This window comes from Macrotis lagotis, chromosome 1, assembly GCF_037893015.1.
Source record: "Macrotis lagotis isolate mMagLag1 chromosome 1, bilby.v1.9.chrom.fasta, whole genome shotgun sequence".
Lineage (NCBI taxonomy): Eukaryota > Metazoa > Chordata > Mammalia > Peramelemorphia > Peramelidae > Macrotis > Macrotis lagotis.
Genome location: NC_133658.1, coordinates 276,682,653 through 276,709,709, shown reverse-complemented (window position 1 = coordinate 276,709,709; position 27,057 = coordinate 276,682,653). Strand labels below are relative to the sequence as shown.

Here is a 27,057-nt window from a genome sequence, read left to right as displayed (position 1 = left end):
ATGCAGGGCAGCACATTTTCTGCCCCTTGTGGTCTTGGAGGATTTTCTGGGCCACCAAGAAGTTAAGTGACTTGCCTAGTGTCTCATACAGCCTGTACGAGTCAGAGACAGGCCTTGCACCGAGCCTCTGGGCTCGAATATTCTGGAGTTTCAAGGATTGTGGCCAGAGGCAAAAAAGCCACGGGAAACAATAGTTGCTTTTATGATTTGCAGCCGAATTTTCGTGGCTTTGATCATCCTAGGATCAGCCGGGTGTGGTTCCCAGCTATGATGGACTCAGGTAAAAGAAAAGGAGAGGAGGGCAGCCTCATCTCTCCCTCTTCTTCCTCCACTAAATTCACGATCGTGCAAGTCGTGTAGTTTAGTCTTGTTTCACCTCTCGGGCTTCACCCATCCCCCCATTTGCAGTTGACGGGGGACTGGGGGGATGGGGCGAGGAAAGAGAGGATGTGGGGGACCTCGAGCCCTCCCTACCAGGACCAGGCATGGGGGAGGAGTCAGGACACCTGCAGCTTCCCTCTCGCCCCTCCTCCCCAAAACTTCGCCTGGTCCCGAGCCAAAGTAAACTGGAGCCTCTGGGCTGGGCAGGGGGCCTTTGTTCCGTCCTTTTCTGTCTCTCCTGTCCTCACCGTCTTCTTACACAAGTTAGGTCTTCACTTAACACTTCCCAGTGCACCTCCCTAAAGCTCTTATCTTGAGTTATATGCCTCCTGGCTATTTGTATCCAGTATCATATCTAGGGCTTATTTTTATTTCCCACGGCACAAAATCCCGTTGCTTTGCTCTCTGAAGGCATTTAATAAATATTTATTTCAGAAATCCCGCAGGCTGGCCTAAGAGCCAGGCAAAAGACTGCCCCAAGGTTGAGGGGAGGAGGAGGAGAGAGGCAGGAAGGGCGGGTTCAGGTCTGGGAGGGGAGGGGCAGGGGGAATGGGGGGTGGGGGGAAAAGCACAGGGGCCCCCAGCTGCTGTGGCTTCCTGGCTAACAGCCCAAACGTGTCTAGGACTCACCCAGGGCGATCTCACGGGCATCCCGCAGGTACGGGGATCCCTGCCCTCTTCGATGGGGAGACCCTGGGGCGACTGCTAGCGGAGAGGGAACTGGACTCTGAGGCTGCTGGAGTCCCCTGGTCCCTGTAGCTGTTATCGGGCCCGCTTTGCTGGAGAGAGCTCCTGCGCGCTTCGGGAGCTGTCCTCAGGCTTCGTACCGGGTAAGGCTAGAGGGTCGGTGAGAGGGCTCACGGGGAGGGGATACACAGGTTTCCTTAAGGACCCTGCACCCCACTGGGGCGGCACCCGGGAATCCAGGTTCGGGATACTTCTGCTCTGGAGTCTTCGGGAATGTCACAAGGGCCCGAGTATGGAACCCAGCCGGCCACTGGAGCCGCAACCTGGGTGCGGGAAGGTGGCCAGGCAAGGAACTATCGGGGAGGTCTCCCCACTCTTGGGCAGGACCCTTGCCTGTAAGTTTATTGTCCCTCCAGCTCTATCCCCGCCCTCCGCCCCGCTTCACCCAAGCTTAGAGAAGGATCCAAAGGAGGTGGAGGCCAGCATGTGGAGAACTCAGGATTCCGGGTTCCCAGATGTCACCTCGAGCCTCGGGTCTTTTCTCCCCTCCCCTTTCCCTCTGTCTTTCTCTGTCCTAACCTTCACCTCTTCTAATAAAATTACGGTTTGCCCTAACCCCAAACTCTAAGGATCTAGATTCTAACTGCAGTTGGGCTCGTCATGGTTGGTGACCTCAATTAAGTTGTCTTGGAGTGGCTTCGGGTTCATTTTCAAGAAGATTCAGTCATTTCCAGAAGGAATTCCCTGCCCCTTCCTCCATTCAATCCCTCTCATCCCTTTTCTCTGTAGACTACGTTTTTTCTGTAGTAGAAGAAAGCTAAATCAGGGAATGGAGGGAAGCTCTAAGCCCAGAGGTGTTGCCCACTTTAGTTCTTCCCTTCTGGCCCCTCCACTCAAAAAACATAGGATCCAGTCTAACCTCATTGTCTTTAGGAAAGAAAAAATTGAAAGTCAAAGAAGAATAAATGATTAATGCCACACAGACAGTAAATAGCAAACTACAATACATACACCATACATGTCTACTTGAATAAATGTACCACGTTGTCTCCCGAGGATATTAAAGAAGTATACAGTCACAGAACCAGAACTAGAGAAACCCAGGCCATGACCCTTTATTCTATATCATCTTCCTCCCTCAGGTCATAGAATAAAGGATGGAATAAGAGTGAGGGAGCTCTATTGTGCACCCCATAGAGAAGAGTGTTGGAGAGACTGGCAGAAAGGGAAAGGGGAAAAGTGGATTATGGAGGAGCTACACTTGGAGACAGGAGGGAAGAAGAGTCAGAAAGAGCTAAGAAGAATGTGGGTAGGTTGGGCCATGGAATTATGTTGGGTACAAACCAGTAGCTCTGGAGTTTGTTCGGGGGTGGGAGTGGGGTGGGAAGGAGGGAAAGTGAGAGAACAAGTGAAAAGCAATTGATGCTGATATGGTGCTTGGAGGTTTGGGAGCGGGAATAAAGAAAACCTGTGGGCCTTTATTCTTCATCAAACCCAGAGCAATAGCCCTGCTCGGCCCTAGTCCCTTATCTCCTCTTGTTTGCTGACACCAAAGAGTAGAGGATCTTATGCTTGTGCTTCCAGTCTCTGGGAGGTCCTTGGGGTTGTGAAATAGGGGGATGCTTTTAAGGCTGAGGATTGTAAATTCCATCTGTCCAAACACTGAATAGAGACTGCACAACTTGGGGATCTTTCTGACTGATGTCCCTGAGGCTCTGCTTCAGGATCTATTGGAAGATTGTGGGGTGGGGTGAGGGGGGAGGTCATAGAAGACACAAAAATAGAAACTCAGAGAACAGAGTGTTGGGGAGTGAGGAAGGGGATGATGAAATTAACTTTCCTTCAGAGTCTGGAAGGGCTAAGAGGAAAGGGGGACAGGATGGTGGTCCATTTTTTTCTAGGTCTTTTCTAAGATTGTTCTCCAACTGAACACATGAGACTTGGTGTCTCCCCAGAGACACCATATTAGACTCTGCATCTTTTGACAGTTCCTTCATTTTCCCTCCCTCCTTCCCCATCCTTTCAGACCTACCCCTGAGCTACAAGTTTCTTCCCAACATGACTCCATGGCTCAACCTGCCCATGTACTGCATCTGGTAACATCAGACAGTGTAGCCCTTAAGACTATACCTCATTCTGATTTGTACTTGGCTTCCTCCAATCTGATTAAAATTATGCAGGCCTGGATCAAAGTAGACTCTAACTGGTATTTGGGCCTTAGTGAATATTCTATTTTGAAATGGAAGGAGGATAAACATGACCAGTTTAGGGTATTACTAGACACTGAGAACTAGACAGTTTGGCAGAGAGGGTAGGTTGTCCCTTTCTCTGCCAAATTCAGATCTTAGGGAAATGGCCCTCCAGTATACAGAATATGTACAGAAAAGTGTTGAGGAAATGGATTCTCCTAGCTTTTCAGATTCAACTATCTCCCTGGAATTCTTCCTGGACCTTTAGGCAGGAATTTGATGATCCACTTTATCCTTCAAAATAGAGGAATCAGAATCAAACTTCATTCTTATCTTAGATTGAGCTTTCTTCATAACATAATAATAATAATAATAATGAATATTTGTCCTTTCTTCTTGTAGAAGGCCACAACATCAGGGAGGTGATGCCATGACAAGCACATGAATTGGAGTGAGAGGGTGTTGTGCTAAGTCACCAGCTTCACTTTTTCCTCCAAAGCTATCTGGGTCCAGTGACCAGAAATGAATCAGGACACTGGAGATGGTTTTGGATGCAAGGAAATCAGGGTTAAGTGACTTGCCCAAGGTCACACAGCTAATTGTCAGAGTTCAGATTCGAATTGCTGTTCTCCTGTCTTCAAGGCCTGTGCTCTATTCATTACGACACCTAGCTGTCCTCAATAATGAAGGACAAAAACTAACCAATATTGAGTATCATAACATAGTCTATAGAAGGCTAACGTTGAAGCTAGGAAGACTTTTGATAAAATCTCTCCCTGTGTGAGTCACAACCCTTCAGTGAGTTAGGCAGCTCTAAATTAAAAGTTGTAAAAAAGGTACCAACCACCTGCAAGTTCCTCTGTCCATAAAATCATCTGTTCAATCTCTTTTCCTGCTGCATTATGGATGGGATTTGGCCTCAGGGACTCAAGACATCTCCTTTAAATGATTACTTCTCATAAGATAATAAAATTGATAAAAACTGACCATACCACCCATGGAATTGGGAATGGGGCTATCTTCACCCCAACCCTCCATCCTTTTTCTCTGTTCCTAAAACTCTGTGCCTAGGACTATGGATTTTAGAATAGGAATGCCTTATGGACAGGAGAGGTAGTGTGTGTGTGTTCCTTCCCTTGGTTCTAGCCTTCGACATTATGTTGAGAGTCTTATGCTATACCTTAACTCTTAGAAAGAGGCAGGAAATTTAACATGATGTATCACCTCTAGTTTCTTCCAGCCCTATCCACTAAGACCCAGGCCAAGTCCCACTCCCTGAGTTCTGACTTCCTTTCCCTCTTTTTTTTCCATATCTTAGCCTAGCAAAAGGTTCTGGATACAAATAGGTATTTAATAGAGTTGGAATGAATTGCTGTTGAATTTGTGGAATGGAATCATTCTCCAGGATTCCTGTACCCCGAGCCCACTGGGAGTAGTTTCTTCCCTCACTAGTCTAGAAGTCAATAATTGTTATGTCAGGCTAGAACTGCCAGGCATCTAACACCCAGATAAGGGATTCTTTTTTTTTTTTTTTTGCAAGGCAATGGGGTTAAGTGGCTTGCCCAGGGCCACATAGCTAGGTAATTATTAAGTGTCTGAGGCCAGATTTGAACTCAGGTACTCCTGACTCCAGGGTCAGAGATCCACTGTGCCACTTAGCTGCCCCTTAGATAAGGGATTCTTGATGGTTTAGAACAAAGCCTTTACCCCTGGACTTTGGGAATAGTTGTGTTATGTGTGACCTGAATGTTTATCCTATGGTATACTATGTTAATAACTCAGGGTTGTGGGGGGGGAACCTCCTTGGGCATTCCTGGGAAAAGGGCCTCACTCACCAGAAGCCTATGTGTCCATCTTCATTATTTTGGTTTATAAATGAAATAATAAAAAAATTAGTTTATACATGCAGTTTATTCTCTACAATGTACCTCGACAATTTAATGGCTACCCTGATGCAAAGTGTGTGAGGCATATTTATACAGTAAGGATAAGAGTAATAAAACAGTTTGACAGCCAATGAGATTTCATATAGATGACATGGTTATACATTATGATCTCTCATAAAATGTAATATTTACTTCAAATTCCTATTGCTAAGGATCCCACTTAGGTCAGAGAAAGAATGTTTATAAACAAATGTAGGATTTCTCACTCCTCATCCAAGATGTCTCTTATTTTATGATTTGTTGACCTAAGTAAAAGAATTTATTGATATTATTACAAGGCTGACCAGATAGTATTGACACAGGTCAAGTCAACATTGAAATGAAGAAGAGTCAGGCCTTGACATGACTGACTGACATTTTTACATACAGAGACAACATTCAGACTTTGGCCAGAAATATAAATTATAAAAACTTATTAAACTCTGACATCTGGAATAGAGGAGAGGGAGAGGCTGAGGTTGCTAGATGAGATATTTCCAGACTGAGAGCTGAAAAAAGAAGAATTGATTAGTGGGGTCTCTGGAAGATGGGAGTCTATAGAATGATTTAGATTGAAGATTCCAGGCTGACTAAGAGTGGTCCCGTTGGTTCTCCTACAGAATCCAGAATCCATAACTTTTGAGCAAATGGGGTTGGATATGAAGCGCTGCATGATCCCCATTACACTGGGATTGATGGTCTGCACAGCTATTGTCCTTCTGCTGACTCTCCTGGCCACTAAAACCACCCTTCCCTCAGAAACCAAGGTGATTGTATCCAATAGCCCTCCCTAACCTCTTAGACCCACCTCATCACCTCCCTTTCTACCCCTTGACCCCTTAAATTTAACAACAAAAATTTCCTTCCCTGAACCTCCAAACACCTCTTTCCCTTTACTCCCCAAATTTCCCTTTCTGAACCCTTAAACTCTATAACCTGATGTCCTTTCCTGACTTCCATTTCCCCTTCTTCCTGCATCTCCAAACCCCTCTCTCCTTAACTTTTTTTTTGCAAGGCAAATGGGGTTAAGTGGCTTGCCCAAGACCACACAGCTAGGTAATTGACCAGATTTGAACCCAGGTACTCCTGACTCCAAGGCTGGTGCTTTATCCACTATGCCACCTAGCCGCCCCTCTCCTTTCAGCTTCGCCAGCTTCCTCATTTTTCTTGAGCCCCTTAAATCTCTCCTTCCTTAAAACCCAATCTTCCTTGATGCTCTCTATCCTTCCCTTAAGTTTCACAAATTTTCTCTTAACCTTTCTTTCTTATTCCTTTCCCAAATCTCTGACCCTCATCTTCAAACTTCCTATTTGGGACCTTCCCAAACCCTTACTACTCTTCCACTCATCCCTCAGTTCGGTCTCGTGTTTGATGCTGGTTCATCGCACACATCCCTCTTTGTGTACCAGTGGCCTGCGGACAAGGAGAATGATACAGGCCTGGTTAGCCAGGCTCTGGAATGTGATGTGAAAGGTCTGTGTCAGGGTGGGAAGCAATGTGTACCTGGGACCCCATTGCACCCACCCCTTACTCTTGTCTTCTCTCTGCCCACTGGCCTCTTCTTACTCTCCCTCAGGTATCCCTCCACATTCCTCTTCTCCTTCCCTGCCCCTTCACCCATTCACTCTCCCCACCTCACCTGAATTCACTCATATTTGCCGGGCACCAACATGACTCCGTCTGCAGACAAGGGCATCTCCAGCTATGCTCACAAACCGGAAGATGTGGGAAAGTCCTTGCAGTCATGTTTAGATGAAGCAGTGAAATTGATCCCAAAAGTTCAACTGGCCCAGACCCCAGTATACCTGGGTGCTACAGCGGGGATGAGGATCCTCAGGTACTATCTCCTTCCAGAACTTACCTTTCCTGTTCTTCCTCCAAAGCCTTTCTACTCCTTAGGCACAAGCTTGAGACTCTTGGTGGTCTAATGGAAAGAGCCCTGATTATGAAGGTAGAGGATGTATGTTCAGATTCTGCTGCTGACATTATATGGATAATATTAGACAAGTCACTTAATCTCTCTATGTCTCAGTTTCCTCATATGTAAAATGAGAGGGTTGAAGTAGATGACCTCTGAGGTCCCTTCCAACTCTAGATTTATGATCCTATTTTTTTTCTGGAATCCCAGCTACTAGGATCTCCTATTGGGCTACCTCTACCCCACCATCCCAATTTATGATTGATTCCCTAATCCTACTCTTATACTTCTCTGTACTGATATCATAACTTTGCTACTTCTATAGCCTCAGACAAACTGAACCAAATGATGTCTGAGATCCTTTTCACATCTTGAACCTTATCTGATCCCTCTTTTCTTGAGAATTCCCATCCATACAACTCTGGGCCTCCTCCCTCTGCCCTAAGACCCAAGACAGGCATTTTCTCTGATATGCAACCCATGTCCTTCTCTCCCCAGAAACTTTTTTCTCCCTTTACCTTTCTGGTTCCTTACCTGACAGATCCTGAGTGTTGGATGGGGGCGGGGGGGGGGGATAAGAGACTGACTTTTTAACTTTCTTTCAGTCTGCAGGACCCAAAAGCTGCTGACAGAGTCCTGGCTGAGGTGGGCAAGACCATCCAGGGGTACCCCTTAGATTTCCGAGGAGCTCGGATCATCTCTGGTGCTGAGGAGGGAGCCTATGGTTGGATCACCATCAATTACCTCCTGGATGTCTTCACCAAGGTTCTTCCCATCCCCTGAGTCTCTCTGAAGACTCTGCTCCCCTTCCCTACCATCCTGGCTCTGGTTGGTCTTGTGACCCATCACTCCCTACCCACCCCCACCCCACTTTAGAGCCCTTGATTTCCAAAGACCTCATACCCTTCATAGGGCTTATTCTAACATTGCCTCTATATGGACAGTATTCAGTTAAGAATAGAGATTGGATCCGCCCTCCAGCATCCAAGGTGCTTGGAGCCTTAGACCTTGGAGGGGCTTCAACCCAGATCAGCTTCTTCCCCAATGGGGCCATTGCAGACCCAGCCTCTGCCTTCCATTTCCGGCTGTATGGCTTCAACTACACCATCTATACACACAGCTACCTGTGCTATGGGCAGACCCAGGCCCAGAAGCAGGTAATCCTGAAACTGAGTCAGGTGAGCATCCTAGGGGATTTGGTACATGAAGTAGGAGGGGGTAATGAAGCATATGACTGGAATGTTGGAGACTGAGAAACAATTGGGGGTCCCTATCACGTAATGAAGGGAGAGGGGATACAGAAAGGGACATCCTAGGATTTATTGACAGGGGTAGGGACAACATTTTTCAGGCTGGTGACCAATAACACAAGGTCCTAAGAAAATTTTGCAAAGTTCTGACCTTTCCTTCTCTTTCTTCCCCATCCCAAATCCCTAAGTACCAAAGGGGGGTCCTTCTTGACAATCCTGTGCAATTACTGCTTCTGGGAGACTCAATATAATATCAACACATTTATAATGACTCCTTACACAAGAACATTATAGGTGTAGTACTTGCCCTTGGCTAGCTCTTGGTCTGGGGAAAACAGAGGGAGAGCTCACCCAGACTGAAGAGTAGAGTATATCCCTGCTCTGAGGAAGACTAGGACAGCTAGGTGACAACATTTAGTGCATAGGCTATGAAGTCTGGAGTTGGGGAGACCCAAGTTCAAACAATGACCTCAGCCACTGACTAGTTGTATGACCCTACACAAGTCACTTCACCCTGTGTGCCTCAGTTTCCTCATCTGTTAAATGGCAAACCACTCCAGTATTTTTACCAAGAAGACCTCAGATGGAGTCACGAAGAGTTGCATATGACTCAACAACAACAAGAGGAATATGGAAAAGGAGCAAATTTGAATTTGTCTCTTGGGGACTTGACAGGGGGTAAGGTATAGTAGATAGACATAGAAGAGTTCACTTCAGAATGCATTTCTCTTACTGAAATTTTCCTGGACCTCACTCCCTTTACTTGAAGGCAGGGGCTTGGATTTGTTGATCTCTAAAGTCCCTTCCAGTCCTAACTTATTATTCTGTGAAACAGAAAAAAGAATACCAAAGCCCTTCACCAGGGTAACTGAGAGTTTGGGGAAGGGAAAAGGGGAAACAATGCCTACAGGGAGAAAACAGGATGGACTCTGATGCAGAAAGAGGGATCAGTTTGAGATGGAGGGGAGAATTAATAAAGTTTCCTGGAGGAAGTAAGATTTTAGTTAGACTGTGAAGATTAGTGTAGGAATAAGAAGCAGAAATAGGGCCTAGAAACAAATGGGATATGAGATTCTGGTCAAGCTTTAGTGGGAGATGCCTGTTGAGGAAGGGACATGGCATCCGTGCATATAAGGTGTGTTTGCTTTTTTAAAAAATTATTTTAAATTTAGATACAAGATAAGAAAAAAGAAAAAATAGCACATCCATGTACACATCAGAACATGGGAGAGGATTCAATTTATATTCCATTTCAATAAAGCTGTCTAATTTTTCTTTCCTTCCTTGTAGGGATTTTTTTGGTTATCTGATATGAACTTTATACTTTATATCTGATCTCCAAAGAAGACTACAATTAAGCACTAATATATACATATATTACACAATTATGCAATTAGGCATGAATATATACATCCATAAATGCACACACATGTACATATACATGTATATATATAGTACACATATAAGTCCATACCATGCTTCTGTTCACCTGTCATCTGTTGATCTGAAGTTGAACAGCATCTCCCTTCCTAAGTCTAAGTCTTTGCATGTTTTTTTAAATTAACCAGCTTCTCATTTTCCTACACCTTAGTAATTTTCCAATCCAATCACATTCTGTTGGAGATTGTCCTTGAAATCCTCTTCCTAATTTTCTGTATTCCTTCTATTCTTAACCATGTATGTTTTATTTCAACAAGAAAACTTTATGTGTACTCTTAAGGATGGAGTTTGCTTTCTTTGGAGAGACAGAGAGAGATGAGGGGTCTGGGTGGAAATCTTTGGGTATTCCTCACCCCCAACCTGATGCTTGATGGAGCCACTCATGTTATTCATGTCCTCAAGGCACCCCAGGAGATCCCTGGCCAGGTTGAACATCCCTGTTACCACAAGGGCTTCAAGAAGAACATGAAGGCACAGTCTCTCTATGATAGCCCCTGCACAGCCTACCTGCAGCCAAGTGATTTCAACTTGAACCAGGAGATGATGCTGGTGGGCACAGGCAATGTCTTCAAGTGCCAGCAAGCCATCAGAACCATCTTCAACTTTTCTGTCTGTGGCCCCTATCATCCTTGTGCCTTCAATGGCACCTACCAACCTGATCCAAGTGGCCAGTTCTTTGTAAGGCAGGGTCTTGGGGAGTATGGGGGATGAAGTGGGGTAGTGGAAGGATATTGACTGGGTGAGGTCATGGGATAACCTACCCACACAGCCCTTTCTGGGTTTCCTCTTAGACTGGGGCAGTACAGCAAGCACTTAACCATATTTAGTTCTAATTCCTGCTTCTGTGGAGCTCACAGACCAGTAGTGGGAGGGAGACAATGCACATAAATTACATTAACAGACAGTGAGAAGCTATGAGGTGCAGTGAATAGAATGTTGGGCTTGGGAATCAGGAGACCTAGTTTGCAATTCTACCCTTGATGCACATAACTGAAAGTTGATCATGAGTAAATCAATCTTTCCAAACTTTAACTTCCTCTTAAGACAATTTCTACTGAGAGGCTGCATAGTATAATGAATAGAGAGTTGACTAGGAGTCTGAAAGTTCTGGGTTCAAATCTTGCCTTTGTTATACACTGACTAGGTGACCCTGGATAAGTCATGACCTGTCAGTTCCTCAGGTAGAGATGATGCTGACCTGCCTTGCTAGACAAGTTTCCTCACTGGTATTCACTCAGTGAGAGTATCAGTGAAATTTCAGGTTCAATCCAAAAATGTTTCTTATTTAAGGCAATGGGATTAAGTGACTTGCCCAAGGTCATACAGTTAGGCAATTATTAAGTGTCTGAGGTCAGATTTGAATTCAGGTCCTCCTGACTCCAGGGCTGGTTCTCTATCCACTGTGCCACCTGGCTGCCTCCAAAAATATTTTTCTAATACCCACCTGTGGGATGAAAATAAACTATAAAAATGTTATTAATATGAGATATTATAACTGTTATATTATTGCTAATATTATAGGTTATATGCATTAGAATACACTGCAAAACAAAGAACTGCATGAGGTCAGTAAGCAGGTGGAAAAGATGCTGGGGTCAGAAAGAAGATAAACCAGCTGAGGTCATGTTGAAGGGAAGAGCATGAACATGAGACAGAGAGTATATGAGAAATCATCAAAGGTCTTGAACATCAAGGCAGGGAATTTGAATTTGCCTTGGTGGACAATAGGGAGCCATTCATGTTATATCAGGAACAATCCCCAAGAAGGGTAGAGAAATATCAGAAGACTGCCCCTGCTGGCTCTTTCCAACTAGGCATTCTCTTGGTTTTTCTTGGCTTGCTGACCTCTTCTGATTTTGTCCTACAGGCTTTCTCTGCCTTTTACTATACCTTTGACTTCCTCAATATCACCACTGGCCAGTCTCTGTTTGAGGTCAAGAACATCATTGAGCAGTACTGTCATCGGAATTGGACAGATGTGAGCTCAGGAATGAATAAGAATGGGGTTCAGGTTTTGAGGAATTTCACAGGAAAGCCTACTGATTGTATATGGGAAGAGGGGCTTCAGGGTGGCTACTAAGTCCAGATGTGATGCTGAATTCCAATGGTCAGAGACCAGATCTAGCTATTTGAGGAATCCTTGTTAGCTAGTACATGAATTTAATTACTCATTCCTATTGCATAATATGGGGGGGGGGGCAGCACAGAGATGTCAGATTATGGACAGCTTTGGATGACCAGATTTGGAATCTAATAGTAAAGAACCATTAGAAATAGGGCATCCAACTTGGGTGACAATTGGTATTCTTTCTATGAACCAAGAATTGACTTTACTCTTATTTAACATTCTCCATTTAAGATGGAGAATTGGGAATCCACAGCAGAGTTAAGGATAAGATTAGGATAGTCCAAGCCTTGGGTCTGCATCTCTGTGGAATGAAAATCTTTTCTTCATCTTAGGACAGGCTCCCAGATGTCCCGTCTGCTCATTTTCAGGTGATTAGCAATTATCCCAAACACAAGGTGGAATGGCTGGAAGAATACTGTGCTAATGCCAACTATATCCTCATACTTCTCCTGGAAGGCTTCAGGTTCTCTGAGAAGAGCTGGACTTCCATCAGGTTCCAACAGAAAGTGAGTGTGGGTCTCTCGGAAGGGGGAGACAGTGATAAATATGACCTCTCATAGTAGGAGGTGGGGGACTAGAACTCTGAATGCTGTTCTCTGTCTGTTCCCTTAAATTCCTAACTGGAGAGAGAATATGGGTAGATGACTACATGTTAGACAAAATACACTTTCATTTTTTTTTCACAAAAGAAGGAACCAGGATTGGTTTGAACCCTGACCTTATTCCTCTTCCCTACTCACCCAATGCCACATTAGACTACTTCCATTTTCTACTAATAGTTGGCCTTCTATGTAATCTAAAAATAACTAGCAATCAATATACATCTATCAAGTTCCTAAAATGTGCCAGAACTGTGCTAAGAACAAAGAATACAAAAAAAAAATGGTCCCTAATTTCAAGGAAGTCATCTAATGGGGGCTGAACTATGTACAAGCTACATACATTATCTGGTATGCATTTCCAATTTATCCATTGGAAAAATCAACAAAGAGAGGGAATTAGGATTCAAGGGGATTGGGAAAGGTTTCCTGTAGAAGGTAAGATTTTAACTTGAAGGAATCCATGAGGCAGAGATAAGGACAGAGAACATTCCTGGGTGGCTAGGTGGCGCAGTGGATAAAGCACCCACCCTAGAGTCAGGAGTACCTGGGTTCAAATCCGGTCTCAGACACTTAATAATTACCTAAGCTGTGTGGCCTTGGGCAAGCCATTTAACCCCATTTGCCTTGCAAAAATCTAAAAAAGAAAAGAAAGAACAGAGAACATTCCTGCCAGTGAAAATGCCCAGATTGGAAAATGACCAGTCTAGTTTGAGAAATAGAAAGGAGACTGGTCAGGGGGTTCATGGAAGGAGTAGTATGTAATGGTAAGGTAGAGCAGATTAGGAAGGACTTGAAATGCTAAACAGATAATTTTATGCTCACTGCTGAAGGCATCTGAATCCATTAGGGTTGATGGAGCAGGGAGTGAAAGGCCAGTTAAGCAGGCTCTTGCAATAGTTCATTCTTGAGTTTGTGAGGGCTTGGACCAAAGTGATGGCAGGGTCAGAAAAAAGAAGTGTGTATATGTGAGAGTTTCTAGGGTAAATCAATAGGCCTTGACAACAGATTGGCTATTGGGGAAGGAGAGAGAGTAAAAAGTCAAGGATGATACCTAAGATGAGACTTAGGTGACTGGGGAGATAGTGGTGTCCTTGGTGGTAATAAGGAAGTTAACAAGAAGGGAGAATTTTGGAGGGGAAGATAACAAGTTCAGCTTTAGACACATTAGGCTATCTGTTCAAGATGTTCAATGGACAGTCAGAGATGTGATTCTAGGAATCAGCATTGAGACCCAAGGTAAAATTCATGAAGCAGTCCTGGGTCACCTCCTTCCTAAGATCCAACAGCCTTGTTCTAGCCAGTCCTAGAGAATAGGATTGACTTGGAATTTAGGCATAAGCAAATTTGAGAATCATCAGCTTGAAGACCACTAAATACAATAGGAACTGCAATTTTGTTATGGGTTATTTCTGGGGTGAGAGTATATGGAAAATTTACCCAGTACCACCCTCCCCCCTTTTCATTTCCTCCCCTCTTGGCACCTTCCTACCTATGCCTAATTGACTGGCATTGGTTTAGGTCAAAGGAATGTTTTGGTAGAAACTGGGGCTGGAGGAAGCCCCAGGAGGACTTCATGAGACAAGAGGGGGGAAACCTACACATTCTTCCTGAGAGAAGGGCCTTCAAGAAAAGTCTAGGGAATCCCATATGAATAAAAAGGGCACTGGGGTCTGATGTCAAATCCTGTGAAATTCTCTTGTCCCCTCTGCCTTCTCTATCTCCTCCTAATTCTCTGGCTCTCTCCCCTCATGACCCCCAAGTAAAACATGCAAATGATCCCTTACTTTGGGCTTAACAGAAACAAAGTTTAAATTTCTTGTAAGGAATTTTTACTAGGATACCAAGAAACAACAAAAAACAAACAGAAAACATAAGAATCAAGTGAGAGAACACAGGACACTTATCCATAGAGATGAAGAAGGGAAGTGAAACTTTCTGTTTAATGGGAGGAGCTGGGAACTCCCTGAATCCAAAATCCGGAGAAGTCATCATGTCCACAGCCCTCATTTGCAAAGGAAATGAAAACTCACATATAAGAAGTGACTTGAACACAGAGATTACAAATTGCAAAATCAGGTTTTGTGCCCATGTCCTTTGATTCCAAATCCCAGCTTGCTTTCTTCCTTTTTTTTTTTAAGGTTTTTGCAAGGCAAATGGGGTTAAGTGGCTTGCCCAAGGCCATACACCTAGGTTAATTATTAAGTGTTTGAGGTCAAATTTGAACTCAGGTACTCCTCTGAGCCACCTAGCCACCCCTATTTCTTTCTTTATCAAAGCAATTGGGGCTAGGTACTATACCAACGTGGGGGCAACTAGGTGGTCCAATGGTTAGAGTGCCAGGCCTGGAGTGGAGAAAACTCATCTTTGTGTGGTTAAATCTTACGGCAGACACTTAGTAGCTGTGTGACCCTGAGCAAATCACTTAACCTGTTTCCCTCAGTTCCTTATTTGTTTAATTAAAATAAAATGAGCTGGAGAAGGAAACAACAAACCATTCCAGTTGTTGCCAAATCTCACAGTTAAGTGGTAATGAGAATTCTCTTAGTAATAATATATTAATAATTAGTGATAATTCTCTTAGTAATTAGTAATAATAATATTCAAACCACCCAAAAGATTTTAGGGTCCAGGACAAGAGAAGTATGGATTCACCTTCTCTGTTCCATAGGTATGACTTCTGCTCTAACTCCTCTCTGTCCCTTGACCAGGCTTCAGAGACAGACATCGGCTGGACACTTGGATACATGCTGAACCTAACCAATATCATTCCAGTTGAGGCTCCAGTCCATGTTCATACCCAGAAGAATGGACCTTGGGTTACCTCCATTGTCTTCCTTGTCCTTGCCCTGGTCCTGCTGCTGGTCTTGCTATTGGTCCTGCTGCCAACATACTTCTACTGAGGGAACTCCTATTTTGGGGGGAGGTCCAACCCCAGGGCTTTACCCTGTCCCTTTCTTCCTGTGTCTGGCTCAAGAAAGGGTTATTTTTCAGTCCCTGAACCTGTAGACCAAGGTGGCTGTTGGATCTGAGGAAGGAGATGACCCAGGACTGCTTCATGAATCTTACCACTGTATTGGGTCTCATAACCCCTCCAAATCTTTCACTGTCCCTGGGGGTTCCATATTCCACCCCACATATCATTCTCTAGTCACATCTCATTTCTTACATCATTGTCATTTCTTTTCCATAGGCACCCCTACCATTCTCCCCTTCTATTCTATAGGTCTTGGGTTAGAGGGAGAAAAATTAGGGCCTCTCATGCAACCCTAAACTGGCTTCTTCTGAAGGAGACTGGGACCTTCATATTGCAAACAAGTGCATGGATATAGTGGCTCAATGATGTAACTACTTCCACCTTTATGCATACTGAGGGCTCAGGACCCCCCATTTGGAAATCTTAATTAAAGTTGGACTTCTTCCAGTCTAGATGTCTGACTTTGTTTAAGCAGGGGCTTTGTGGGGAGGAAAAGAGAAGAGTCAGAGCTCAGATTCAGGGAACTTATCACTTGAGCTGGAGGTTTCAGAACTGCAACCCAGATCTTACACCACCACCCCCTCACATCCAAAAGAGTTGTCAGTCATGTGCAAGGGTCCCAGAGTTCCCAGGATAGTGGGAATACTCTTTTGTGTAGTATTCTCATCCCTAGTATCTACAACTTAAACTTTATGTGCCAGGTCCGATCATTTCCTTGGAAAATAAGGCAGAAGATAAAGGATCAACATGGAGTAAGATGGAAAATGTTCCTTTGGTGAGGAGACAAAAGTTATGAGAAGAAAAATGAGGAAATGTCCCTTTCTGTTGAGGCCTTAAAACATCCCAGTGCTGGTGTTGGAAACCCCTATCAGGTCCTTAGTCTCACGTTTCTACTTCTTTTCCTCTTCCAATCTGTTCCCCTTCCCTGTTTTGGTACTGGCATATACTTGGAAGAAGGAGTATTAGGTTGGACTGAAAGGGATAAATTCTGATGATTCACATGGTCCAGAGGCTCCATGCCTGTTCTATTCCCTAGGAGTAACCAGAACAAGGTGGAATAGAGCATTGTACAGACCTTGGTGGTTTCAAGGCTCCAGTGTGGGGAAGGGAGAACATAGAGGGAATGATGAGGCTAAAAACTGCACCAGAGCAGCACAGTCCCAAAAAGCATGACACAAATAGGTGACTTGGATTCATTTGTCCTCTCCTAAAAATATTTATGCTCTGACCAAGGTGGTAGATCTTGGTGGACTCCTTTGTCCCCAAGAGATGTCATCTGCTTGATGAATGTGGCAGGTAATAGGCAGAGGTTGATTTGGTCCTTAGGAGTCTTTTTGTATGGCTGACTATATAGAATAGGGGTTATTGAATTTTTTTTGTATGATGAACCTCCTTTGTCTGGTAAAGCCCATGGGCCCCTTCTCTGAAAAAATGTTTTTAAATACACGAAATGAAATACATAGTATTACAAAGGATATCAATTAATATTAAAATGAAGGACTTTTTCCAACCAGTTTTATCTACCCACTGAAACTCATCCATGCACTTCAAGAGTTTGAGGTGCCAAATTGAATAGCCAAATCACTTAACCACTCTGGGTTTCATCTTAGTAAAATAGGAAGTTTAAACTAAATATCCAAGGTCCCTCTGGGTTCATACACCTTATGATAGTTTCAGCACCAGCTGTGGGAGCCACCCCCTTCCCATCAGGGCTATCCATCTTTAATCTTTGAGATTTATATTATTGCTCCCCACCAAAACAACAAAAAACATAATGAATAGGACTGAGCTAAGTTGGTGGCTCTGTTTCTGCTCTTGGAAGACCAAGGCTGTTTTCTCAAGGTCCTTTCAAGCAGCATTAAGCCTTGATTTCCATTCTTGCACCCTACTTAAATCTCTTCTATCTGCAGGGCAACTAAAATGGTCTGAACCTTAGGAGCCAATCACTCCTGAGACATTTGTATCTCTTATTGCTAGGGTTGGACTAGCGATGTGTTCTTAGTGCAATAGATATTGAGTTCCAGATGAGGAATGGACTTACTACTACCCCATGAAAATTGGACAATGCTCAGTAAGAGCTGGGAAACTTGTCTTTTGTTCACTTGACTATTAAGAAGCAATAGTGGGGGCAGCTAGGTGGCGTAGTGGATAAAGCACCGGCCTTGGAGTCAGGAGTACCTGGGTTCAAATCCGATCTCAGACACTTAATAATTACCTAGCTGTGTGGCCTTGGGCAAGCCACTTAACCCCATTTGCCTTGCAAAAACCTTAAAAAAAAAAAAAAGAAAGAAAGAAGCAATAGTACTGGGGTAGCTAGGTGGTGAAGTAGATAGAGCACTGGTCCTGGAGTCAGGAGGAGTTCAAATTCAGCCTCAAGTCATTTAATAAGTGCCTAGCTGTGTGACCTTGGGCAAGTCACTCTTAGCCCTTTGACTTAAATAAATAAATTTTTTTTTAAAAAAAGCAAATAGTAATGATCTCCAGCAAAGAAGATCCTGGACGCTGCTATCCTCTAGTGGCCTCTTTTAGGCAAGACAGTTAAAAAGGGGAAAACTAGAGAGGCAGCCTTTAAGAAGCAAAGAAGGCAGAGGGGGAAGTATTGAGCCCTGGGAAGAAAAAGGCAATAGGTGGAAGTCTATAGGTTTTTGCCTGGGTAAAATGAGAGAAAATGTTGAGTTGGGAGCAAAAAATTCTCCATCAAAGAGCTTGTGATAAATAAGATGGGGAAGTTAGGCATGGTCTAATGCTAACTAGATTTGGGGAAAATATATTTAAAAGACTTAGGAAAAGAACATAGACCATAGGACCATCAGGAAGGTATCTTAAATGTCTGAACACAAAATCACGTTGACTTGGAAGGGACCTCAATGACTAGATCATGTCCAAACTATTTAGCACAATGTGCTTGATAAATGTTGATTGATTGATATTCTATCTAAACCATACCCAAAAGGAATTCCTCCTTCAACATCCTGGGCATATGGTGACCTAATCTCTACTTGAAGATCTCAAATTAGGAGGAGCCCACTGCCTCCCTTGGGATGTCTTTCCAATTCTAGAATTGGAATTTTCTTTGATGTCTTTTCTAACTTCAAATTTAAATTTTCCTCTTTACAACTTCCAACCATTTCTCCTGATTCTATCCCATGAGACTGATCAGAGAAAGTCTGATATTTACTTCTTCCACATGACTGCCCTTCAAGTATTTGAACACAGTTATTGCATCCCTAACATCTACTTTTCTCCAGGCCAAGTATCCCCATTTCCTTCCCCTGCTCTTCATGACATGGATAGAAATCCCTTCATCATTCTGGCTACTTGGTGCATAGCTGGGTGGTTAGATGTCATGGTGGATAGAGACATGGACTTGGAATCTGGAAGACCTGAGTCTAATCCTGCTCAGGTTCTAATCCAGCCATGACCCCTGGGCAAGCTACTTAACTTCAGTTTCCTCATTTCTAAAATTGGGATAATCATGGCACTTACCTCACATGATTATTGTGAGGACCAAATGAGCTGATTTGCTCTAAAATTTTCCTAGGAATTAAAGCCTAACTCATTGGACTAAAGTTTGTTGACTCTAAAAAAAAAAATAGGGAGGGGAAAAGATAAAAGTAAAGACATTGATTCTGATGAGCACTTACTTTTATTTGTAATCAGGGTCTAGACTAAGTATAGAATGCCTCAGGTGATGGTTCCATATGAAGAATGTTAAGGACGTGGAGGATGTGGAGGATGCTAGGAAGCTGTTTTCTGAGAGAATTGTATTGACATGTAAGGGAAATATCTTGGAGAAACTTTGACTCATGCATGGACATTCTGTAACTAGTTGCAGTTGGCTTCCATGGTATTAGAAGGAGAATTTTTAGCTTGACTATGGCCAGAACTGTTAATCTTCAAAAAAGCTGGAGTCAACTTTGGCTGGTTCCTTGCCTCGTTGTCTTCATCTGTTCCCTGGTGGTGAGAGGATTTGGTGAAAATAGGGGCTGCAAGGGGAAGGGAGGTGGGCAACTCCCAGTCCCTGCCCTGCACCTCCTCCCTACCTCCTGGGCCCAAGGTCTCATGACCTCTGAGAAAGGTACCCTCTTGGCCTTTTCTTTCATTTTTTTCCATTCTAGATGCAAAGAATGGTATCTTCAACCATGAGAGTGAGCCATAAGGAATCTGGAGATCGGGATGTAGATGGGGTTTACAGTCAGTCAGCCCAGCATCAATGCCCTAAGGGGCAAGATACTAATTAAGATATTTCTTATAACCAGGAACAAAAAAGGAGAAAAAAATGCAATTCAGGAGAAACAAACATATATCAATGTGTCTAGAAGTATATATAATTTTTCACAACTAGACTCTGAAAGAAGATGTATTCTTTCAATTCTTCTTCAGAGATAAGTGCATATTAATTATATAACATTCAATTCTTTCTCTGTAGTTTTTGTTCTTTCATTTTGCATTGTTGTAATCATTATGCATATTATTTGTTGATTCTAAATACTTCACTTTGTATCTTCACATAAGTTTTCCCATCCTTGTTGCCTCATATGGCTTGGTATTATTCTGTTATATTCATGGACCACAATTTGTTAAACCATTTCCCAGTAGATGGGCAGCTATTTTGTCTCCAATTCTTTGCTACCACAAAAAGTACTACTAAAAAAATTTTGGTATCTATGGAGTTTTTTTTTTTTGCAAGGCAACCGGGGTTAAGTGGCTTGCCCAAGGCCACACAGCTAGGTAATTATTAAGTGTCTGAAGCTGAATTTGAACTCAGGTACTCCTGACTCCAGGACTGGTGCTCTATCCACTGCACCACCTAGCCACCCCTCAGTGCCAGATTTGCCATATGTATCCAAGAAAGTGAAATCAGAAAAGCATGTCAATTTAAGTATATACATACAGAGGAGAAATCTATTTTGAAGGTGATGCAATTCTAAAATTTTAAAATATTGCAAAGAAGGATAGAATCCATAGGAATAGAAAAGATCATATTATAACTAAAAAAGTCAATAACAACTGACTTCTGTGCCTACTTTCCCATTTCATAGAACATGATCTATATTTCTAAGGTTATCTTCAGTGAAAATGTAATAAGGGAATGAATAGTCAAGCTTTCACAGAAGATTCGCTGTAGGAGCCTCCTCTTTATACTTTCATGAAAACAAGATCCTACTGTTTATTGTTTATTGATTGTTTAGAAAAAGCATCTAATTCAGCAGAGCAGAGCCTAGCTTTTCAGATTCTCTTCTAAACCAGTGTCTCATATATATATATGTATATATATAATATATGTGTTAAAAATAATATAAAAGGCCTTGATACATCAGCACTGTGATACAGTAGAAAGGGTATTAGAGCTGAAATCATAAAAGATCTAAATTCAAATCCTGCCTCTGACCTTTACTAGTAACCCATCATGGGCAAGTCATTTAACCTCTATGATCCTCAGTTTCCTCATCTGTAAAATGGGACTGATTATATCTGTAGCACCTATCTTTGAAATAATAACCATAAATTGCATTGCAAACCAGAAAGCATTATATGTCAACTATTATTTTGCAATTGCAGATAATTTTAACTATTCTCCAATCACTACTAAATGAGGCATAGGACAAGGATTCTGTACTCTTTGATAATGTTTTCTCCTTTAACTCAGGTCCTACTATGAGGCATATATCCCAAATATATCAATAATAAAAAAAAGAAAAGTGTCATACAAACACCAAAATATTTAAAGTAGTGCCTTATAATCATAGTAAAAGACTGAAAACAAAGTAGATGACCACTGAAACAAGTTGAAATATATATGTAGAATAGAATATGTCTGGGCTGTTAAAAAGAATGGTGACTACAGAGAAACATGTGAACTGATATAGGGAATATAATGATAGGGAAATAATATAATGACTAAATGTGCTATGGATAAATGAATATAGAAATGATCAAAATGGACAATGATGGGGCAGCTAGGTGGCGTAGTGGATAAAGCATCGGCCTTGGAGTCAAGAGTAGCTGGGTTCAAATCCGGTCTCAGACACTTAATAATTACCTAGCTGTGTGGCCTTGGGCAAGCCACTTAATCCCATTCGCCTTGCAAAAACCTAGAAAAAAATGGACAACGATTAAATGAAAATAACAACAAAATAAGTAAAACTGAATTTTCAAAATTATGATGAATGAGCTTGATCTCAGAGATATGAAAAAACTTAAATTGAAGATGAATTCCCAGCAGGTGGTAAGGTTCTCTGGATGTTCCTCTTTGTGGATGACAATGGTCTGATAAAATTGAGGCCTCCTCAATGAGATTTGTGCCACTCAAAAGAGATTTTCTTAAATTTTCATGTAAGAAAACCCAAATAGTTAAGAATGAATACTGCTCAAATTGTAATATATAGTTGGATGAGTGGGTCATTCAATCTGCACATATTTAGGATAAGTATTTCAGATGGATAGTGAACAGGACCCATAATTAAATAGAAAGAAGAGAATGAGTTAGATCTCATGTAAGAGATTGTATAGTATTTTCAATGATTCCAGTATTTCTACTATAAAGATATCTTTTGAAAAATAATTATTCATATATTTTCTTCTTTTTTTTTTGCAAGGCAAACGGGGTTAAGTGGCTTGCCCAAGGCCACATATATTTTCTTTTTACATTAGTTACATTTCCAAATATATTCCTCTTCTCTCCCATTGTACTATGTATTATTATAACAAAAATTAATACAAAAAGAAATACAATAGCTCAGTAAAACTTTCCAACACATCAGCCAAATCTGATAATATTTCAGTGTTCCACAGTCACAGTCTCTCTCTTCTGCAAAGGATATGGCTATATGTTTTCAACTGTTCTTTGGGAACAAACATGAAGACTCATTTTTTTTAACAGTAATTTTTTTTCCAGTCTTTCTATTTACTTGAAAATAATAGAATCCTACTATACTTTTAGAATCATTAAAATTAGAAAGCAATGAAATGCTGCATAGTGGCATGAAGCAAGCAGCAGCAAATATTTAACAATCTTCCCAAGCAATTAATAGTATGAATATTGTCATTGAGTATATGAATGTAGAGGATGTCTGCAGTATGTATCATTTACATGAGAGCTAGAGCTGCCCAGAGGTCTTTCACAGAGTAAACTGAGTCACCAGTGTTGAAAGCAGTCCTGCCTGACCACCCATAAGAGGTTGAAGAATAGGGCCAGAATGTGTGTGGTTGGCATTCATTTCAGTTCTTCTTCTTTGCCCTTTCCCTGAGTTTCTATTGACATTCCCATCCATTCTTTATGGAAATGTAAAGAGTGGCAAGCATCAACCTATCCTTTGCTGTAACCAAGGCTGAGCCCCTGTAGCCTGAGTTGGAAGCTAAGAGGAAGAAGTGAGGTACATCTTGCAGAGTAGTGTCCTTTAAGCCGAGATGCTGGCATGGAGATGAGACCAAGGCATTTTTGTGATGAAACTGCCAATGAACAAAAGTAGGGACAAAGTGGGCCTGGTTTTAGAGCAACCATGAAACTGCAAATGGGTCTGAGACATCAACCTCTTTCGTGATCAACTTGCCTCAATATCTCCTCCACTCCACCCCTGCTGGGGTCCAGCCTCCGCCAGATCCTTGGAACCTGACAGGAGGGATAGAGTAGGCAAAAGGAATTGAGTTAATGCAAGGGCTTGAAGGCAGAAGCAGGTTGACTGACTGTCAGCTGCTCAGATTTATTTTTATAGTCTCAGAATCATATAAGCATCAAACAAGCAAGCTAAGATCATTTCCTTGGTTACAAAAGTTTACAAGTTTCATTATTAATCATATAGTTCATGTGGTTACAAGTTTCATTATCAATCATGTAGTTAATTTTTTGTCCCTGCTCAGACTGTGATGACCTCAACCTGTCTGTTACCTAGTTTGCTGCTGCATAGTAAAGTTATTAATTAAGCAGAACTTTCCCGATAATAATCTCTGATATAATTTGTTTCATGGAATGTTTCTTTGGTTTTGTGCCACGTATGTAATGTTTTTCGATACGCTCCCTTGACAACCTACAGTAAGGGCAGTTATGTTTGTCCACCCATCTGTTGACTCCTTCAGTAACCAATTTCCTTTCAGCCCTTGTTGATAGAAACCACAGTTTCTGTGACTTTTTATTCTTTCCCAATTATCTAAGGCTGTTAAAGTTCCTATATCAGTCACGTATGCTGACTATTCTTTCACCATCTTTATCATATATTCCTGTGTATGGTAAGGGGGGCAAAGCTGTTGATTTCCCAGGAATTCTACCTAACCCATCTTGTATCTGTTTTTCCTGTATATATTCTGACGTCTCCTTGGAATTCCCAGTGCTGTATTTTCCAAAGATTTCATAATGTTGGAACCTTTTGTATGCCTCAGAGAGAGGCAATTCTGTTAAATTTGGATAGAGTTTACAATCTGTTTTATTCAAGGAATTTCTCTGGAATCCTTCCTTTATAATCATTCCACTATTAGGATGAGTAAGTTTTGCAATCAATATTAGTCCTACAAATATTGGTATACATGGAATCCCTATATATATTGAAGAAGGAAATGTTGTTCCATCAGGTGGTGTGGCCACCTTGAGTCTTCTTGCCGCGACTGTGTCAAGCAGCTTAGAGACCCTGGCTCCCAGCACACCCACATGTTCCTCAGCTGTTTGCAGACCTGATCCAGGAGGTTCCAAATTCTTTTTCTTCTCCTTTCCCATGAACTTCAGATACTGGATAAGATTTGAGGAGAATTTCTAGGTGAAGCATTCCTGAGAAAGGAGTTTCTTTTTTGAATAATATTTTTTTCCCAATCACATGAAAAAACATTTTTAATAATCACTTAAAAAAATTTAAATACCAAGTTATCTACAAGATGGTAATCAATTTGATATAGATTATACATGTACAAACTGACGAAATATATTCCATATTAGTTAAGTTGTGAAAGAACACACAAATAAACAAATCGGGGTGGCTAGGTGGTGCAGTGGATAAAGCACCAGCCCTGGAGTCAGGAATACCTGGGTTCAAATCTGGTCTCAGACACTTAATAATTACCTAGCTGTGTGGCCTTGGGCAAGCCACTTAGCCCCATTTGCCTTGCAAAAACCTAAAAAAAAAAAGACACAAATAAACAAATAAAGAGCTATAAAAACCAAAATCGGCATTTAGATTCCATAATTTCTTTCTCTGGAGGTAAATAGCATTTTTTTATCATAAGTCCTTTGGAATTGTCTTATATTATGTATTGCTGAGAATTTAGCTAAGTTCACAGTTGAACATCATACAATGTTGCTTTTACTGTGTACAATGTTATCCTGATTCTGCTCACTTCATTTTACATGTTTTTCTGAAATAATCCTACTTGTCATTTCTCATGACTCAATAGTATTCCATTATAATTGCATACCACAATTTGTTCAGCCATTTCCCCGTTGATGGGCAACCCAGAGAGGAGTATCTTTACTCTTTTTTTTTACTGTTCTGTGTTTTAATCAACCATTTGGCCACTGAAAAGTCAATTACCTGAGTCTCATTATAGAAAGCAGATTTATCACATGTCAAGGGTGGGGAAAGGGTTCCTAGAGCTATTTTTAATATTTGGAATGATATTTTTTTAATTTAAATTTATTTTTATTAAAGATATTATTTGAGTTTTACATTTTTCCCCCAATCTTGCTTCCCTCCCCCCTCCCCCCCCACAGAGAGCACTCTGTCAGTCTTTACTTTGTTTCCATGTTTGTACCTTGATCCAAATTGGGTGTGATGATTTCTATCATATCCTTAAAGAGAAGAGAAGTCTAAGAGGTAACAAGATCACAAAATAAGTGTTTTTTTTTTCTAAATTAAAGGGAATAGTCCTTGAACTTTGTTCAAACTCCACAGCTCCTTATCTGGATATAGATGGTACTCTCCTTTGCAGACAGCCCAAAATTGTTCCCGATTGTTGCCCTGATGGAATGAGCAAGTCCTTCAAGGTTGAACATCACTCCCATGTTGCTGTTAGGGTGTACGGTGTTTTTCTGGTTCTGCTCATCTCACTCAGCATCAGTTCATGCAAATCCCTCCAAGTTTCCCTGAAATCCCATCCCTCCTGGTTTCTAATAGAACAACAGTGTTCCATGACATACATATACCACAGTTTGCTAAGCCATTCCCCAATTGGAGGACATTTACTGGATTTCCAATTCTTTGCCACCACAAACAGGGCTGCTATAAATATTTTTGTACAAGTGATGTTTTTACCCTTTTTCCTCATCTCTTCAGGGTATAGACCCAGTAGTGGTATTGCTGGGTCAAAGGGTTGGAATGATATGTTGATGCTAGCACAAGGAATTGGGTAGGATTGAGTTAAACCGAGTCTGCTAAATAGTGAGGAAATCATATCATTGGCTGATGATTTGACAGTAGTGCCACCTGGTGGGTAAATCATACATTACCTTTCATAGTTTATTAATAAGAGACAGCCAGCTTCTCTGTAGTCTTTTAGAAAGTAGATGAGTCAGTATAGATTGCTAAAACTATTATAGCATCTCCAATGTCACTTGGAATACTGACCAAGGGTATGTTAAGTCAGCCAGCTCAGACAGTCACATGTATAATCAGAGAAGGAAAAAGGCTGATCATATAGTGAGTGACAAGAGCAAGGGATAATATGGGCAATCCAAGAGGGACATTGAAGTCCATGAACGATTAAAAAGGTCTAAGGTGAAGGCCTTTTACAGTAAAGGATGAAGAAACATTTCTTAATGTAAGGGGACACGTATCCATAACATTGTAGCAAAGCAGACCTGCCCCACCAGAGTCACAGTGTTGATACAATGATGAAAGAGAGGGCAGTTAAGTGATGCAGTGGATAGAGCACTGACCCTGGAGTCAGAAGGAACTGAGTTCAAATTTGGCCTTAGGTACTTCATAATTGCCTAGTTGTGTAAGCTTGGGCAAGTCACTTATCCCTATTGCCTTAAATCAATAATATTTTAAATTTTTTTTAAATTATGAGAGATTATAGACCCTTTTTCTCACTCTCAGCCCTACTCCTTTTAAGTGAATGGATCATAGAATGAAAAAAGCAAGTTTTAAGTTCTCACTATCAGCCAAGGACTAAACACTGAGTAAACAATAGAAAGCTCCCTACCCTCAAGGATCTTACATTCTAATGGGGTAAACCTGATAAAGGGGAGAGGTGGCTAATGAGGGGCACTTTGAAAAGCAGTCCAGCCAATCCTGCAGACATAAAGACAAATGGAAAAAGCACTTGAAAAACTTTTAAACCCCCAAAGACTCTAGAGAGATGTTGATTGTGTAGATGGAGATAAATTGAAATATTAATACTATTCTGGACAAGAGTAATGTCAATATTGAGTGGCAGCTAGGTAGCACAGTGGATAGAGCACCAGCCCTGAAGTCAGGAGTACCTGAGTTCAAATCCAACTTCAGACACTTGCCTTGGGCAAGCTACTTAACTCCATTGCCTTGCAAAAACTTAAAATAATATTAAAAAAGAGTAATGTCAATATTGAAATAAATCAAAGCCATGAGTTGTGGAATAAAACATATTTAATTGAGATAAC

General features: G+C 41.8%; 1 protein-coding gene across 2 annotated transcripts; it reads left to right on the top strand.

Annotated features, from left to right (window-relative positions):
- Window positions 1–984: 984 nt before the first annotated feature.
- Window positions 985–16,119, top strand: LOC141505060 (ectonucleoside triphosphate diphosphohydrolase 8-like). Of its 2 annotated transcripts, XM_074210551.1 has the most exons (11): window positions 985–1,211; window positions 2,211–2,377; window positions 5,803–5,949; window positions 6,538–6,655; window positions 6,869–7,019; window positions 7,706–7,865; window positions 8,045–8,278; window positions 10,193–10,468; window positions 11,658–11,768; window positions 12,287–12,424; window positions 15,229–16,119. In XM_074210551.1, the coding sequence occupies exons 2-11, from the start codon at window positions 2,315–2,317 to the stop codon at window positions 15,418–15,420; spliced, it is 1,590 nt and encodes a 529-aa protein (XP_074066652.1). In that variant the 5' UTR covers window positions 985–1,211; window positions 2,211–2,314; the 3' UTR covers window positions 15,421–16,119. The 2 variants fall into 2 exon arrangements, with proteins under 2 accessions (XP_074066652.1, XP_074066653.1); XM_074210552.1 differs by lacking the exon at window positions 2,211–2,377.
- Window positions 16,120–27,057: the final 10,938 nt, after the last annotated feature.